At 50.0% G+C, this 18,606-nt stretch overlaps 1 protein-coding gene across 1 annotated transcript; it reads left to right on the top strand.

The window, feature by feature from the left end:
- Positions 1 to 914: 914 nt before the first annotated feature.
- On the top strand, positions 915 to 10,745 carry LOC112131841 (pepsin A-4). Its single transcript, XM_054524287.1, has 9 exons — positions 915 to 1,497; positions 1,986 to 2,148; positions 4,402 to 4,519; positions 5,376 to 5,494; positions 6,171 to 6,370; positions 7,723 to 7,839; positions 8,973 to 9,117; positions 9,219 to 9,317; positions 10,435 to 10,745. Exons 1-9 carry the CDS (start codon positions 1,442 to 1,444, stop codon positions 10,582 to 10,584), a joined length of 1,167 nt encoding a protein of 388 aa, XP_054380262.1. The 5' UTR covers positions 915 to 1,441; the 3' UTR covers positions 10,585 to 10,745.
- Positions 10,746 to 18,606: the final 7,861 nt, after the last annotated feature.

Here is an 18,606-nt window from a genome sequence, read left to right as displayed (position 1 = left end):
GACGGCTTCACCTCTCACAATCTCTGCCTCCTGGGTTCAAGCGATTCTCCTGCCTTAGCCTCCCCAGTAGCTGGGATTACAGGCGCCCACCACCATGCCCAGCTAACTTTTCTACTTTTAGTAGAGATGGGGTTTCACTATGCTGGCCAGGCTAGTCTTGAAGTCCTGACCTCAGGTGATTCACCTGCCTCACCCTCCCAAAGTACTGGGATTACAAGCGTGAGCCTGGCCAAGCATCCTCTTTCTAAGTCACTCACCCACGAGTATGAATTGTATGCCCAGATTGCTTTGCTCTGTTGTAGCTGATTTCAACCTAGTTGTAAGCCTGCAGCACCTGGAGAAATCAGACCCAGGTGGGATCTCAAAGGTGGAGAGGGTGGGAAAGGAGCAAAAGAAAGAGAAGGCATGCAGAAAGGGAGGGACACAGATTCCAAAGACATACCTGGCCTGTCTGAAGTTTGCCTCCTCCAGGAAGGGAAGGCAGCATTCTCCCGGTGCTCTCTCCCTCCTCCCCTGTGTACTGCGCACATCTCCTTCCCAGACTCAGCCCAGTTGCAACAAAAGAAAGCCACAAGTCCCATAGGCTAGTCAGACGCCCAACAACCCCACACAATGACACTTATGTGGGGAATTGTGTCCTGAGTCCCAAACGACCGACCCCCCAATGTGCTGTGGATAAGCAGTGACCACAACCAATACCACCTATGACTGAGTCGGGGGCTGCTCTCTAAGAATCCCAGCTGCGTGCCCACTGGGACAAATCAGGCTACCTGGGGCTCCTTCACATCTGTCCAATGCTGTGTTAAACGCGCTTTTAACCAATTTTGTCGAAATGCTCAGCCTGTAAAATTTTAATGTCGGCCCTTGTCGATGCTTCAGAAATAAGCCTGTGGCAGTGGGATAGAGCAAAACTCCATCAGTAAAGAAAGGAAAGAAAGGGAGAAAGGGAGAAAGAGAGAAAGACAGAGAGAAAGAGAGAAAGAGAAAGAAAGAAAGAAAAAGAAAGAAAGAAAGAAAGAGAAAGCAAGAGAAAGAAGGAAAGGAAGGAAAGAAAAGAAAGGAAACAAGGGAAAAGAAAACAAATGAGCCTCCAGGTCATTGCTTAGAAAGAAAAAGAAAGAAAACAAAGAAAAAAAGAAAAGAAAAAAGCCTCCAGGTCATTGCTCCTCTCTCTCTCTGTGGGTCCACCCCCATGGCACCCTTCCCCCTCCCCATGGCACAAGGTTACAATGGAAAGTGCCTCAGCTGGAAAGGTCTCAGAATGTGGCTCAGGGCAGCGACAATCTTATCAGGAGCTTTTCTGTTTGGGATCAAGGGAACCGGTGACCTTCCGAGGCCGATAAGGTGGGACCCGAGTTGTATATAAGGGGCAGCTCATGCTGCTGCTCTGCACCTTCCTCCCGTCTTGCCTTCTCCCTGGAGTTGGAATCCGGGAACAACCATGAAGTGGCTGCTGCTGCTCGGTCTGGTGGCGCTCTCTGAGTGCATCATGTACAAGTGAGTCCAGGTGGTGTGGGTGTGAAGACGCTGCCTCTCACATCACCTTTCTTTCCTCCCGTGTCTTCCTTCTTCCCTTTTTTCTCTCTCTCTCTCTACGGCTGTCTCCAGCCCCCTTTTCTGCCTCTCTGTCTGCCCTTTTGGGAGGCAGCCCTGCAGACATGGTTAAAACTCGGGCCTAGCCTGACTCTGGCTCCCAGCTCCACCACTAGTCAGCTTAACTTCTTTGCATTATTGTGCAGAAGTGGGAGCTTCTCCCTTCCTTCCATCTTCCTCTCTTAGATCAGCTGGTTAAGAGTCCAGCCTGGGTTTGGTTCCCAGCTCCACCACTAGTCAGCTTAACTTCTTTGCATTATTGGGCAGAAGTGGGGGCGTCTCCCTTCCTTCCTTCTTCCTCTCTTAGACCAGCTTCCCTTCCCTTCTGGGGCTGCCACAGCACCCGCTGTGCAGAATCCTTGCCTAATTCCTCTTCCTTCTCCAAACCACAGAGTCCCCCTCATCAGAAAGAAGTCCTTGAGGCGCACCCTGTCTGAGCATGGCCTGCTGAAGGACTTCCTGAAGAAGCACAACCTCAACCCAGCCAGAAAGTACTTCCCCCAGTGGGAGGCTCCCACCCTGGTAGATGAACAGCCCCTGGAGAACTACCTGGATGTGAGTGTGTGGGCAAGTGGTGGGGTCAACTCTACGGACTTGGCCGGCAGGAAAGAGGGTGTCCCAGGGGTCTTAGAGGACGGGCCTGGGCTCTGAGGCTCCAGGCAGTGACCCAGGTTCTGCCCCCTAGATGTCAGGGGCCCAGGGCAGGCAGGAAAGCTCACAGTCAAAGCTGTTGTTCTTTTGTTCATTCATTCGTTCACTCCTTCATGCAATGTTAATTTCTTCTGAGCGCCTCCTTATATGTCAGGGCCTGTGCTGGGCTCAGGGGGAGACAGCGGTGACCAAACTCATAGCCTAGGAGACAAACACAGTAATCAAGGAATCTCGCAAACCAATGAAAAGAACAGGCAGCAGGAGGACTACAGAGTGAAGGTGTCACACTGCGAGAGTCTGCCACTTGGGCAGGCAGCCTCCCTGGAGCCATGCAGGAAGAGCGGGAGTTTCCAAGAGAACAAGACAGAACTCCGCAGAGCCTGATCCCTTGTGCCAAACCCTGTAGCAGGCAGGAGCACAGTGCGTTTGAAGGGGAGCCGAGAGGGAGGGAAGAAGGGTGCTGCAGACTGAGGCCCGAGGAGCCGAGGGGTGGACTGAGAGAGGCTCCATCCTAACTGCCTCTGGTATATCTTAAACAGGGGGGTGACAAGATCAGATCCGAGTTTCAGAAAGATCACCCTGACTTTCTTATTTGAGACCGAATAACAAACACCCTGCCCTCCCACAGATATTGTATGTCCCCTCTGTGCCTGGCACAGGGCACAGGGCACAAAGCAGTGATGCCCGTGGTTCAGAGACTGGCCTCTGCCGTCCAACAGACCTGGTGCAAATGTGGGTCCTAGTGCCTCTAAGCCACAGGACCTTGGACAAGTCATTTAAATACTCTGAGCCTGTTTCTTGGTCTGGAAAACAGAACCACTAATATCTAGCATCAGAGATTATTGCCAGGAATTAACACAATCATGTTTTCTGGAGTACTTAGCATGGGGTCTGGGGGGCCCTTGGTAAGAGGCTTGGTTAGCGCATTTATTTAGTTCACAAATATTTAACAAATATTGGCACCTCTCTATGTGCCAGAGGCTATGCAAGTTGCCAAAATGATGGTGAATAACCAAAGTTCCTGGAGCTTATACTCTAAAGGGGATGACAAATAAACAACCATGTAAGATAATTTCAGGTAATGATGAGGGCCATGACAAATTAATTAATTGGACTATGGGGAAAAAGAAGATAGAGAGGGGGCAAATTTAGATAAAGTGGTCACGGAAGGCCTGTTGGCAGAGGGGACATTTGACTAGAGATTCAAATGATTGATTTTTGAAAAAAGGATCAGCCAAGGAAAGTTCTAGAATAAACATTTTCCTGGCATAAGAATAGCTTGTGCAAAGGCCCTAGGGCAGGAGTGACTAGTCATCACCAAAGAACAGCAAGCAGACCAGTGTGGCGGGAACAGAGCCGGCAAGGCAGGCAAATGCTGCCACTAAGAAAATACTGTTTGGTTGGCTGAGGCGGGTGGATAACTTGAGGTCACGAGTTCGAGACCAGCCTGACAACATGGTGAAACCCCGTCTCTACTAAAAATACAAAAATTAGCCGGGCGTGATGGCACACACCTGTAATCTCAGCTATTTGGGAGGCTGAGGCAGGAGAATCACTGGAACCCAGGAGGCGGAGGATGCAGTCAGCCAAAATTGTACCACTGTACTCCGGTCTGGACAACAGAGCGAGACCTGTCTCAAAAAAAAAAAAAAGAATAAAAATACTGGCAATGCCCTTTCTTACAACCTGCTGTACACATCTAGATGTAGAAATAAGAAAACTGGACACGTTTCCATCTTTAGGTGGTTTGCTTAGCTTCTGATACACGATTTAAGGCACAAGCACTTAAGCTGTCACTTGCCCAGTGCTAGAAGTTTCCACCCCCATTCTCCGAGAACATGCGCTGTAAGGATGGGAAGACTGTGACAGACAAGACAACAGCTGAAGAGGGAACAGCAGATTGTTAGGTGCTTGTAGTGCTTAGCAGAGAGCAGAGGGTAAATTGGGGAAGCAATCAGGGAAGACTTGAAGGAGGAAGGGACGCCACGGCTGGGCTTTGAAGGATGAAGGCAGTGGCTGGGAAGAGAAACACAAGAACTGTGAGGAACGAAAGAAAAGATGGAGAGGCGGACTGAGGAGATGACCCAGAAACAGCCCCTAGGGAGGTCCCAAAACAGAGTCCCCGGTCCATGAACTGCCCTGTCCTTGCCTGGACAGATGGAGTACTTCGGCACTATCGGCATCGGAACTCCTGCCCAGGATTTCACGGTCATCTTTGACACCGGCTCCTCCAACCTGTGGGTGCCCTCAGTCTACTGCTCCAGTCTCGCCTGCAGTAAGTGCCCAGCCCGCCCTACCCCACTCTCGCTCCCCAGCACCAGCCGACCCTGTGGAACCCTGGACACCCACGGGCTTCAGACAGCTCCCACCTCAAGCCTGCTGGAGCCACTCAACAGGCATTTATTGAGCACCTACTATGGGCCAAGCACTGGGCTCAGGGGGTAAAGGGATGAGTGATATGATCCCTGAGGTCAAAGACTTCACATTCTGAGGGCAGAGAGAAGCTCTCCTAAATAACCACAGCCTGGGAGAGGAAGTATGGGGGACCCAAAGCAAGACGGGGCCAAAGGGCTGTAGAATAGCCCACCAGGAAAGAGTCCAGTGCGTGTGAGAAAATGGCTCCAAAGCCTGGCTAGAACATGCCGGAGGTCAGTGCTGAGCTCGTTTAAAAAAAAAAATCATAGGTTTGCTAATGAAAGAGAGTTTGTCTTTGGAAGTCATGAACAATGTGTGTTGCAGGTTCCTTCCTCTTCTAGTGTTTTCACCTGAGTTTTAATGAAGATAAGGTGTCTGGCATCATCCACATCATAACGGGAGCACTGGCCGGGGGCTAGACGGTGAAAGTGCTCATCACTGGGCAGCTACAGGCCTGCTCCCCTCAATGTTGGCCTGGAGGGGTCCCCAGGAGGCCCTTGGGGTTGGCTGGGGACCTGTCATCAGTGAATGGTCCCAGTAGTTCAAAGAGACAGGACAGGACCTGGGGTCTCTTGGGCTCCGAGGGTCTAGGGGGAAAGGTCACTGCTCACCTCGAGAGCCCCTCCCAGGGCCAGGACACCCCATCCCAGGAAGACATCCAGGCCATGACCTTCACCCAGCTCTGACAGACTGACAATCACCGCTTGTCTTTGCAGCCAACCACAACCTCTTCAACCCTGAGGATTCCTCCACCTACCAATCCACCAGCGAGACAGTCTCCATCGCCTATGGCACCGGCAGCATGACAGGCATCCTTGGATATGACACTGTCCAGGTGGGCACCTGCAGGCTGCCGCTGCATCCCCCCCATCAGGCACACCCAAAATAAGCTTATTCCAGCAAGATGAGTCTTGGTGATCACAAAAGTAACCTGATTGGGGGTGCAGGGTGGGGGAGAAGCAGCAGAGATGTCACAGACATTGCTAGCTTGGGTGGCAGTCAGTAAAAGGGTGGGATGTCAGGAGCCATAAGCCAGCCTCAGCTCCACACAAGCAGAAACTTATGGAGTGTGGGGAGTCTCAATAAAGGCTCAATTCTCTACTAGCACCTCCTCTTCTTCCTTCTTCTCACGACATGCAGCACCCCAAGTCATGAAGTCTCCACAAGCCCTCCCTGCTACTTGCAGGGCATGGCAGGGGTCAAACGCCTGGGGTCTGGGGTCTGCTTTGCATTTGTTCATCAGAAACACAAACACCCAGTGACCATCTGTTCTCCAGCAAAATCTCACCCTGAGTCATAGACTGTGGCCATCTGGAGAGCAGCTGCCATGGTAACCTCCAGCAGAGGAATGAGCATTCCAGGAGACAGTCCCTCTCCCCTCCTTCCGGGCTGATACCCTGGAAGCCAAGTCCTGCATGAGATGAACCAGGGTGGCTCTGGGCCTAAGGCTGGCACCCAGAGCTCAGTGAACATGACCTGATGGTGAACATCATCTCGGTTTCCCCACCCAGGTTGGAGGCATCTCTGACACCAATCAGATCTTCGGCCTGAGCGAGACCGAACCCGGCTCCTTCCTGTATTATGCTCCCTTTGACGGCATCCTGGGGCTGGCCTACCCCAGCATTTCCTCCTCTGGGGCCACACCCGTCTTTGACAACATCTGGAACCAGGGCCTAGTTTCTCAGGACCTCTTCTCTGTCTACCTCAGCGCGTAAGTTGAGTGGAGAGGGGCCTCCTCCCACCTCCCCCTCCAGAGATCACAGTGTTCTGGCTCAGCAGGAGCTGTCCAAGGCTGGCTGCGATGGAGAGGGTCTTGGGAAGGAAGGGATTTGGAAAGTCAATGTCTGAGGCTGGAGAAGTGTGTCTTTGGAGAGTAATAGTGCCAAGTCTGTCTCTGACAGGCCATGTGCGCTCCATCTTATTTTACCAGCATCTTTGTCCCCTTGATGTGCACAACTCAAATATCATCAGCCATTTACCCCTCAGTGCCGGTTCCCTCATCCTTGGCTCCCAAAGATGCCATTTAAAGTGAATACACTTGGTCAGGCGTGGTGGCTCATGCCTGCAATCCCAGCACTTTGTGAGTCTGAGGCGGGAGGATCACCTGAAGTCAGGAATTCAAGACGGGGTTTCACCGTGATAGCCAGGATGGTCTCGATCTCCTGACCGCCTTGGTCTCCCAAAGTGCTGCGATTACAGGCGTGAGCCACCGTGCCCGGCCCTGGATGATTAATTTCTTATTGCCGTCGACATTTGCTTCCGCATCTAACCTGAAACTGCAGAGATTTAAAAAATGAATATTGCAATAACAAGGACTCCTGCAATTTACAACAGGAAGGCTCTTTGTCATGTGTTCCTCTTGGCCAGTTAATGTTCGAGGTGGCTCTGAAACATCATCTGCCTCTATGAGCACTTAAATATTTCATGTGGGGCCACTGTATCTCCCCAGACAGATCCGAGTTTCTCGATCTGGGCACTGTTAACATTTCAGACCCGCATACGTCCCTGCCGCCAGGGACTGTCCCGTGCACTGTAGGATGTTTGGCAGCATCCCCAGCCTCCACCCATGAGATGCCGGCAGCATCTCCTAACCTCACCTAATCATAACAATCCAAAATGTCTCCAGACATTCCCCTGGGGGCAAAACTGCTCCCACCAAAGAACCAGTGACCTCCACCATCAAGTCTTTAAGAGCCGACACTGTCACACACTCACTTCCCTGGGGTCCCCATGGCAACTAGAGTGGGTACCACAGTGGAAACCATACACTCAACCTATAAGGCCTGTGTTCTTCCAAACGTAGTTCCACCACTCCCCCGCTGTGTGACCTTGGGCAGGTGGCCTCAGCCTCCCTCAGGATCAGTGTCCTCATGGTAAGTGGAAATAACAGTGACAGTGCCCACTGCATGGGCCCTGGCCTAAGAGGAAAAGAAACCACATGGTCACACCCCAGGACAGCCCTGGAAAGTGCCCAATCAAGGGTAGCTCTCACGAGGCAACAGCAGATGGTCACACAAATGGACGAACAAAAAAATTCATGTCTTCTCCCCTCACTTTCCATAGCGATGACCAGAGTGGCAGCGTGGTGATATTTGGTGGCATTGACTCTTCTTACTACACTGGAAGTCTGAACTGGGTGCCTGTTACTGTCGAGGGTTACTGGCAGATCACCGTGGACAGGTGAGACTGCCATGGATGGGCAGCATCCAGGCCTGGGCCCCAGATCCCATTTCCTTATGGATTCATAGCTAAGCAGCTTTCCAGAATCCCCCCAGGAACAGCTGGCAAATGGGAACACACTCCAGGGGGAAGGTGGAAGTTGGCCAAGCCAAAGAGACCCCTAGAAAGACACCTCCCTGAGGGAGGAGGGAAGAGCTGTCTGGGAAGCCGAGACTCTGCAAGGGTGAGATAGCCACTGTCCTCCTAGTCACGGAGGCAGGACCATACACTAGCATCCCTGGGGAGAGCGGGGGACCCACCTGTTCACATATCTCACAATTTAAGGGGCCTGTGAACCAGCACATGCTCCTCCCACTCAAGGAAACATGTCACTTTCAGTCTAGAAGTGGGCCAAAATGGCTAAGAAATTGTCTGAAGTCACTTCGTTCCACCCTCCCCTTCAGGGCCTCCCTGGTCTGCCTTGCAGCTTCATTTCCGCGCTGTTCTTCCCCCAGCTGGCTTGCTAGGGTGCCCAGTTATGTGGGTTTTCCCAAGAATGAACAATTTCCCAGGACAGAGACTTTCAGTACTAAAACTGGGACCAGCCCAGGCAAACCCGGACTCATGGATCACCTTATTGTCTGCCCAGCCATGCTAAAATTTCACCATTTCCTCCAACTCCTGCCCCAGCCCTCTGGTCTCTGTCCCTCCCCGCATACCATCCCCTGATGATGTCCTCCTTCTCTCTTCATCTGCCTGGCATCCCCGGATGTCTGTTCCCCTGGCTGCTCCCCTTCACCACCTCTCACCCTGGACCCTGTTTTTGTTCCCTGCCACATGCCTGGCTACTCATCTTGCCCTTCTGCCAACATAACTTATCTTGCTAGCTAGGCTGGGAGCTCCCTGCAGCCTGGAACTGTGAGGCTGTCTTGTTTAGCTTGGCGTTTCCCATGCCTGGCAGAGAGTAGGCACTTGTGAAATATTTGTAGGGTAAATGAATGCGGGATGAATGAGTGCGTGAACGAGAGAAACAGAAATTTCACGTATTGGCCAATGGATGGGTGGGGAAGAATGTCTGGGTTCACCTCCTGGTTCCTCCTTGGAGAGAAGTACCCCTGAGGGCTCAGGGACCTTAACTTGCTTCTTGCCCTCAGCATCACCATGAACGGAGAGGCCATCGCCTGTGCTGAGGGCTGCCAGGCCATTGTTGACACTGGCACCTCTCTGCTGACCGGCCCAACCAGCCCCATTGCCAACATCCAGAGCGACATCGGAGCCAGCGAGAACTCAGATGGCGACGTGAGTCCAGCCCTGACTGCTCTGTTCTACACTCAAGTAGTGGGTGTGCCAGGCAGAAGGGACGAAAACCCTTCTAACTTTTCCACCCTCACTCTTTCCAGATGGTGGTCAGCTGCTCAGCCATCAGCAGCCTGCCCGACATCGTCTTCACCATCAATGGAGTCCAGTACCCCGTGCCACCCAGTGCCTACATCCTGCAGGTGAGGGGGTTCTGGACCAACCACTAGAGGGGTTCACACAGAATGTGGCCACACAGTCCCCCTCTGCAGAGGGAAAGTGCACTTCCACGAGCTGAAGCCAACAGGCAGAAGCAGACGAACATCTGCCCTAGACAGCCTCCAGAGAAAAAGAATATATTAAAAACAAATGCAGGAATAAGAACTCGGATACAGCCCCCTAAGGGAACAAGTGACGTAAAAGTTAATCGAGTGAAAATAGGATTCTATTTGGACCCCTGGGTCCAAGTCCTGGGTCTGAATCACTAGCCCATTGATTCTGAGCAAACTACAGCTCATCTCACCCTTAGTTTTCTCATCCAAAAAGTAGAGATGGCAGCTTTCCCCACCCTCAGAGTGCAGTTAGGTTAACCAAGTGAGACTGATCACATCAGAGCTACCAAGGGTTGGGCAAATGGAAATCCTAATTTCCATAGGCTGGGGCTTCCCACACTTCTACCATCTCTATCAAGTAGCAAATCTTTAGCTATACGAGCCACAAGAAAACTCTTTCCCTTCTGTTATTATAACGTCAGGTGGAAAACTAATTTTGCCAGTGGACTCATGTTACTCAACAAGAAGCACTGATGCCTGGGCTCCCCCACCGATTCTGATTACATTAGGAGAGGGAAAGGCCTGAGCAATGGGATGGGGCTGCGGGGGTTCAAAGCTCCCCAGGTGATGTGCAGACAAGGTCGAAGCACAGTGACTTACTGAGGCAAGAGGGCTAATAGCTCATCCGCTTTGCCCCTGACCAGATCAGAATAACAATGAGAAAAGGCTGTGGCAGCAGGGTTTTCAAACTCCTTCCTAGCAGCTGAATTCTCCCTAAGCCCCTTAGCACCGATGCTGATGTCAGGGTTCCTGTGCCTGCCAGAAACACCAGATAATGGCCAGTAATGCGTAGAAACCAGTCGTTCAGTGGACTGCTTCTGCAGGCCGACTCCAGGCCAAGAACAGCCGAGTCCCTGGACACTTAGCCAGGAAGCTCCTCCTTGCACGTGCCTTGCAGCTGTACCAGGGCGCCCTGGATGTTTCTCACCCAGCGCCTATCACTACTGAATCGGTGTCCCAGCTCCACTTTTATTCTCCTTTTCTCCAGAGCGAGGGGAGCTGCATCAGTGGCTTCCAGGGCATGAACGTCCCCACCGAATCTGGAGAGCTTTGGATCCTGGGTGATGTCTTCATCCGCCAGTACTTTACTGTCTTCGACAGGGCAAACAACCAGGTCGGCCTGGCTCCCGTGGCTTAAGCCTAAGTCTTTCCAGCCACCTCCCGGGAAGATCTGGCCTCCGTCCTGTGCCCACTTTAGAAGTATCTAATTCTCCTGACTGTTCTTCCCAGGGGAGTGTGGAGGTCTTGGCCCTGTTCCCTGTCCTACCAATAACGTAGAATAAAAACATAACCTACTGAAACAGGTTTTGTGGAGCTGCTTCTCTTTGCTCGTCTTTTTCCTTCACATCACTGGGGATACAACGCCAGGGCAGGGATGAAAATGACCACATCCACTTGGATGGCACCCAACATAGTGACCCTAGCAGCGGACACTTCATGATGGAACCAGGAAGACAGAGGGGCTTCAGGGGGTTGTGCTGGAAGCATCATAAAAAGACCTGGGCACCAAAAATGCTGGGCTCATTGTCTTCTCATAGAAAGGACACTGAGAGCTGAGATCATACCATTGTACTCCAGCCTGGGCGACACAGAGCGACTACAGCTCAAAAAAAAAAATGGGGCACTGAAGCTCTTAGTTGAGGGAGTCAACTTCTTACTTCTCCCAAAGCCAATAAGAGATCATGAGAAGGCTGGACACAGTGGCTCACGCCTGTAATCCCAGCACTTTGGGAGGCTGAGGCGGACAGGTCACCTGAGGTCAGGAGTTTGAGAACGGCCTGACCAATATGGGGAAACCCTGTCTCTATTAAAAATGCAAAAATTAGCTGGGCGTGGTGGTGCATGCCTGTACTCCCAGCTACTCGGGAGGCTGAGGCAGGAGAATCACTTGAATGTGTAAGGCAGAGGTTGCAGCGAGCTGAGATTGCACCATTGCACTCTAGCCTGGGTGACAGAGCAAGACTCCATCTCAAAAAAAAAAAAAAAAAAAAATAGAGATCATGAGGAAAGGCAAGCAATCAGGAGAGTCAGGAGAGGTAGACACTAATGGTGATGTCCCTAAGTAGATAGAACAGGGCAGTGTTGTCTGCAAGACATGGACAGGAGAAGTGGAAGAAGCTGACACCCCACAGTCTTCCAGGATGATCTTGTGATTCGCTGGCTACCAAGACTAACAGTTAATCTCCCCAAGGTCCCAGGCATAAAACACCAAACTCATCTGTTTCCCCATCTGTAACCAAAGAGAATGGTGTTCCACTTCCCTGAGCAGAGGTTGTGAGACAGAGAATTAAGCATGTTCATTAGCATATATGCCCTAGAAAGGCAAAGAGAAAACGGAGCAGTTTCTCAGACTGGGCTTGGTAGAAAATGTTCAATGGAAAACACAGTTTCAAAATAAGTATAGAATATGCTACATTCTAGGCCCTTCCCCAGGGTTCACCAGCTACAGTTCCCAATCAAAGGCTCTGACAAGTCCTGCTGCAAAGTCATCTGTTTCATTTTAACTCAGCTGAGCTTCATCTCAGACTCTCTCTTACTAGTAAGTCTATTACAGCCCTGGGCTCCTCGGCATGCATGCTGGGAAAATTCCCATAGCTCCTGCTTCTGGTGACAGCCAACCCAGGCTATCTGCTGAAGACACAGGCCCAAAGGCTGGAGCTGGGCTCTAGGAAGGGCGGGGGTGAGCTCCAACACCCAGTCTCCCCAGGGTCACTCTCACCCTCCCAAGCCCATTTTCCATAGCTGAATAAACTTTAGGAAACATAAATTTCATCTCATCCCTTGCTTGCTTTAAACTCTTAATGCCTTCTTGCCATTGCCGTTGGAATAAAACAGAAAATCTTTCACATAGTTCCAGGTCCTGTATGCTCCTTTCCCTCCAAACCTTCCCTGCTTCACGCTGATCCCGTTACCGTGAGCTCCGTCCACCCTGGCCTCCCACGGCCACAATAGTCCAAGTGCTTTCCCATCTCCAGACTTTGCACATGCTGTTCCCTTTGCCTGGGTTGCTTTTCCCTTTTTCTTGACTTGCTAACACCTAGCATCTGCACACGTGGCTTAAATGTCACTTCCTGGCTGGATGCAGTGACTCACGCCTATGATCCCAGCACTTTGGGAGTCCGAAGTGGGCAGATTAACTGAGGTCAGGAATTCGAGATCAGCCAGGCCAACATGGTGAAACCCCATCTGTACTAAAAAAAAAATACAACAAATTAGCTGGGCGTGGTGGCGGGCTCCTTTAATCCCAGCTACTCAGGAGGTTGAGGCAGGAGAATCGCTTGAACCCAGAAGGCAGATGTTGCAGTGAGCTGAGATTGCTCCATTGTATTCCAGCCTGGGCAACAAGAGCGAAACTCCACCTCAAAAAAAAAGTCACTTCCCTGTAAAAGTGATCAGCCCTCCCTCACCACTCTCTCAGAGAACCTGGGCCCACAGAGAGCCTTTTCCCTCATGGTACTTGGCACTACCTGTAACCATGCATTTCAGTGTTTAAGATTCACAAGGGCAGGGATGGTGATCGTTTTAATTAGGTTTGAAGCCCAAGCAGCAACAGCAGGGCTTGGCACAAACTAGAAGGTCAATAAATATTTGCTGAATGAGTGATTAGAGAAGACTTTTTAAAAGGAAACATCTCAGATAGGCTGAAAATATGACAGTGGGGATATGGTTTGACAAAGGCCACATGAATAACAACAGATGGGTCAGCTGCCACCCCCACCAACATTCCATCCTGGTCATATTGTGTCATGGGATAAGCAGGTGGATTTCTCAAGTTTCTGGGAAGGAATTTCACCCTGTCCTGGCTTCTTTGCTGGATTTGTTTTTCTGACATTTCCCATGTACCTACTTTGAAGCTAGGCAGTGTGCTAGGCTTCACGGATACAGGCAGGTCTTCCTGGATCCTATCTGTTCTCCTGCGCCTGGCCCCATCCTTCCTTCCTCCCCCATCTCAACCCCAGCAGCCACAGCTCAGCCTCTCTCTCCCAGCACCTCTTCCATTCCCACCCTGGGATTCCTGAACCCAGTCAGAATCTAAAGAGGTTCCTCAACAGACAGATCATTTGACCAGAAAGCCCTGCGCCAACATATCTGATTTCATCCTCCCTATGTTGCTGCACAAGACAAGATGAATTCACAATCCTTTGCTGCAGTCTCAGGCCTCTGCTTCATGCATCTTCCTCGAAGGGCCTTGGGGGTCTACGCACAGCTCCTTCCATCCGTTTCAGGAGTGTTATTTTAATCTCACAGGTCTCCTGCCCCATCCATCCTCACCTGTCCCAAATGATCACTCCACACACTGCTGGTGGGAGTGTAAACTGGCACCACCCTAAGAAGCATGATGTGGCTGTATCTATCAAAATTAAAAATGCATATGCCGGCCGGGCCCGGTGGCTCACGTAATCCTCACACCTGTAATCCCAGCACTTTGGGAGGCCAAGGCAGATGGATCACCTAAGGTGAGGAGTTTGAGAACAGCCAGGCCAACATGGTGGAACCTCATCTCCACTAAAAATTCAAAATGAGCCGGGCGTGTTGACACGTGTCTCTAATTCCCAGCTACTTGCGACGCTGAGCCAGGAGAATCTCTTGAACCCGGGAGGTGGAGGTTGCAGTGAGCCGACATGGTGCCATTTCACTTCAGCCCGGGCGACAGAGCGAGATTCTGTCTCCAAAAAACACAAAAGAATGATAAATGTTCAAGATGATAAATATGCTAACTACTCTGATCTGATCACTAAACATTACATGTACAGAAACATCCCTATGTACCCATAAATATGTACAATTATTACATGTCAATTCAAAAGAAAAGAGCCAGGCACAGTAGCTCATGGTGTAATCCCAGCACTTGAGAAGGCCAAGGCAGGAGGACTGCTTCAGGCCAAGAGTTCAAGAACAGCCTGAGCAACATAGCAAGACTTCATTTCTATCGTTTTTAATAAATAAATAAAAGGAAAAGAAAGAAGATGTGTATATAAGAGAACATTCATAAAGCACTGTTCCTAAGAACTCCACACTGGAAGCTACCCAAATGCCTATGAACTGAAAAAGAGAAAATAACGGGTATATTGATGCAGTGGAATAATACACAGCAATGAAAATGACTGAGTAACAACTCCACATGACACCATTTGTGGATGCCTCTCCTAAACATGATTTTGAGCAAAGAATCGCAATGCAAACTAAAGTGCTTGTTAATTGGTACTATTTAGCAAAAGTAGAAAAACAGGTGAAATGAATCTTTGCTGTTTGGAAATCAGAGTACTGATACGCTTGGTTTGGCACTAGGATAGTGACTGCAAAGAGCCCGCAGTGGGGTCCGGGGGTACCTGACATGCCCTTTTGCTGGGTCTGGGTTGTGGTTACATGTGTGTGCTTGGTTTGTGAAAATTCATCAAGCTGTTTCTTATGATATGCACCTTTCTGTGTGCATACCATATTTTGAGAAAAGTTTTAAAACGATAATGTAGATTTATAAAAATCACTTGTAAAATACAGGACCACGATTTTTCTTTCAAAAGCGGGTTCAGGTTGCAGATAGAGTAGCACAGAAGAAGTGAGCTGGGCCCATCAAAGCGGGTTGCTTGCAAAACAACATGTGCCATATCTTGTGGTCCTATACTTGTAAGTAAATCAATACATTCCTTTACTATGGCAATGGTGGTTAGTTCTGGGTAGTTGGGTTATAAGTCATTTTTAGAATTGTATTTACTTATAAATAATCTACAGTGATCATGTATTACTTCTATAATTGAGCCAAAAAAGTCATCATAAATTTGACTTTTAAAACCTGCACGCATCTCTGGAGAAGCAGCCCAGTTCTGGGACTGGGGAGTGGAAAACACAATGTTCTCTTTGGCGTACGAAGATCATGTCCCCGGGGTGAGACCTTGATTGAAAGCTGCTAGGGGACCAGCCGCCCCAATGCCTATCACACCAGCTTGATAACACTTATCATGCTTAAGTGCTCCATCTCAGCCTTGCTATGATTGGGTTCCTTAGATCTCATTCCATTGCTTGAGTTGATTGGTTCATGGAACATTTCTGAACACCTGTGCCATTGGCAAGGGCTGCCCTGCATCGGAGACACTGCTACCAGTGCCCCTGAAAGCCAGGCACTACCATACTGAGTGCCAGGCAGGGCTAATGGCAAAGCAAACGTTGTTGTCTAATCTTTCTGCTGGGCCAGTCTGGTACAATGAGATAATGTGGCTTCCTTGCTGGCAGCCACGGATCAGCCCTGGCTGAAAATCAGATCTCATGGGAGCACGTGGTTGCAGAATCAGGATTCCCGTTTCCATCCCAAGGGTTCCTCTAGTAAAGAGGGCTACGTGCAATGGCTTCTCCAAGTGCCCCTGGGATGGAGGCTGCAGCCTTCATGGAATGTTCAGGTCACACACTAACCCATGAACAGAAATCAGGTGGATGTACATGGTCACATAGTCTGGCCAGGGACCAGAGCCTCCTGAGACCCAGATTCAGGTCCCATCTGTGTCATTACTTAGTTATGCGAACCTGCACTGATCACTTAACCCCTCTGAGCTACATCAGTTGGGAAAAAGTGGGGGTTATAGTATAATAATTCTTTTTTAAAATAACTCAAAGCATTCAGAAAAGCACAAATAGGCACACAAATGTAAGCACTGCTATGTTGAGTGAGGTTGCAGATGACCTGACCAACAATGTCACCTTCTCCCTTTTCAGATCACTCACATTGCCTGAGCAGAAAACCATCTAGCACAGCACTGAAACGGTCCCAAAAGAGGGAAGAGCAAGAGGCAATCAGGTGGACATTTTTCGAGTTATCAACGAGGTTTCCAGTCCTGTTTTCTATTGCTGATGACAAGTTAACACACATTGAACTTACAACAACTCACATTGACTATCTCACAGTTTCTGTGGGACAGGAATCCAGGCTCGGTTCAGCTGAGGCCTCTGTCAGTCAGGGATGCCAGCCTGGTCTGTGGTCTCATCTGAGGCTCAACTGGAGAAGGATGTGCTTCCATGCTCACATGCTTGCTGACAGGATTCAGTTACTTGCAGATTGTCACACTGAAGGCCTGAGTTCCTTCTTGGCTGTCAGCTGGAGGCCACCCTTTGTTCCTTCCCCTTGGGCCTCTTTATAAGGCAGCTTTCTTTATCACAGCCAGCAAGGGGAACAGTCTATACAGAGAATGTGCTAGCAAGACACAAGCTATGGGCCTGTATAATGTCATCACAAAAGCGACATCCCATCTACTTTGCTGTATCCTCTTGGTTAGAAGCAAGTCCTGCCTACACAAAAGGGGAGGGGATTATACAGGGGTGTGAACACCAGCAGCATGAATAATTGGGGGCCATCCTAGAGTCTCTCTGCCATACCCCTGAATTGGTGTCAGCAAGCATGCCAGCGTCCCTCAGGGTGCTAAAATCTCTAATGTGGAGAAACATCATCATCTTCACCAATCTGAGAGCTTCCCCTCAATGTGATCCTAATATCCATCCAGGCGGAAAGAAAGAGCCCCTTCCACACCAGTTTTCCCTTCAACTGAACACAAATGCGCCAAAGGCACGGCCTAGTCCTACCATGCTCAGGGATGTACCCTCAGCAGCTACAGCATCCCTGCACGGTACACAGCAAGTGCACAATAAGGCATTTGAATGAATGTGTAAAGGGGCTTGCAGGTTTCTGCCTGGGGAATCTTCCTTCTGCTTCCCAAATATACTTCTCCTCTGCTCAAAATTCCCATGTGGGCCCCAGACAAGCTGTGCCCTCAAAATCAGTGCCTATCCTTGGGCTCCAAGCTCCCTCCCTTCCATCTGCTGGCAGCCTTGAGTGAGGGGATTCCATCTGGTGCCCCCAGAACTTAGGCAGCATCTTCAGGACCATCAGGTTCTTCACATGAGTGCTAGGATCAACCCATACTTAGGTGATGGATACTCTAAATACCCTGACCTTATCATTACTCTTTCTATGCATGTAACAGAATATCACATGTACCCAAAAATATGTAAAATATTATATATCCATAAAGAGAGAGAGGGCCAGGTGCAGTGTGCTTCACCTTAATCCCAGCACTTTGAGAAGCTGAGGGAGGAAGATCGCTTGAGCCCAGGAGTTCCAAACCAGCCTGAGCCACATAGTGAAGCCCTGTCTCTACAGAAAATACAAGTTAGCTGGGTGTAGCGGCTCATGCCTTTCGTCCCAGCTACTCGGAGCCTGAGGCCAGAGGACCGATTGAGCGTGGGAGGTTGAGGCTGCAGTAAGCCATGATCACGCCACTACACTCCATCCTGAGTGACAGAATAAGACCCTGTCTCAAAAAAGGGAGAGAGAGAGAGAGAGGCTTGAGAGGGAGGAAAGAGACAGGAAGAGAAGGAGGCACCAGAAGACGTGAACGTGGAAAATACAAGGGCTAGTCATACTGGAGTGAGATTCACAGTTAAAAAAAAAGAAAAGAAAAGAAAAGAAAATGGGCCCAGGATACACATCTGGGGCACAAAGATGTCAACTAACAGGGGAGTCTGAAATGTCAATGTGTTTTCTACTAACCACCACTGTCCCTGAACTTATCAACACTGCCCACTCCTGAATACTCACCTGGAGGCACTGGGGGAAACTTGGAGCTGTTTTAGAACCTGTGGCTCTCACGGCTGGACAGTCTGAGGATGCCTCATGGGATGTGATTTCAGAACGAGACCCTGAGACAGGGCTTCCTATCCACATCATGACCTCCCCCCTCCCCTGTCTTCCTCCCCAGCAATTTCTGCATCAGAGTTTTCACTCTACTTTGTGCACTGAATCAAAGCTCACAAAGTGGAGGATCCATTGGGTTGGTAAGCATCCTCTTTCTTTGTTGTTTGTTTGTTTGTTTGTGACAGAGTCTAGCTCTGTCGCCCAGGCTGGAGTGCAGTGGCAAGATCTCGGCTCATTGCAACTGTGTCCGGAATTGGTTCCTTCCGGTGGGTTCTTGGTCTCGCTGATTTCAAGAATGAAGCCGCGGACCCTTGCAGTGAGTGTTACAGTTCTTCAAGATGGTGTGTCCGGAGTTTGTTCCTTCAGATGTTCAGATGTGTCCAGAGTTTCTTCCTTCTGGTGGGTTCGTGGTCTTGTTGGCTTCAGGAGTGAAGCTGCAGACCTTCGTGGTGAGTGCAAAGGCTGGTGCATACTGGTGCATTT

Source organism: Pongo abelii, chromosome 9, assembly GCF_028885655.2.
Source record: "Pongo abelii isolate AG06213 chromosome 9, NHGRI_mPonAbe1-v2.0_pri, whole genome shotgun sequence".
Taxonomy (NCBI): domain Eukaryota; kingdom Metazoa; phylum Chordata; class Mammalia; order Primates; family Hominidae; genus Pongo; species Pongo abelii.
This window is presented reverse-complemented; position numbering and strand designations above follow the sequence as displayed.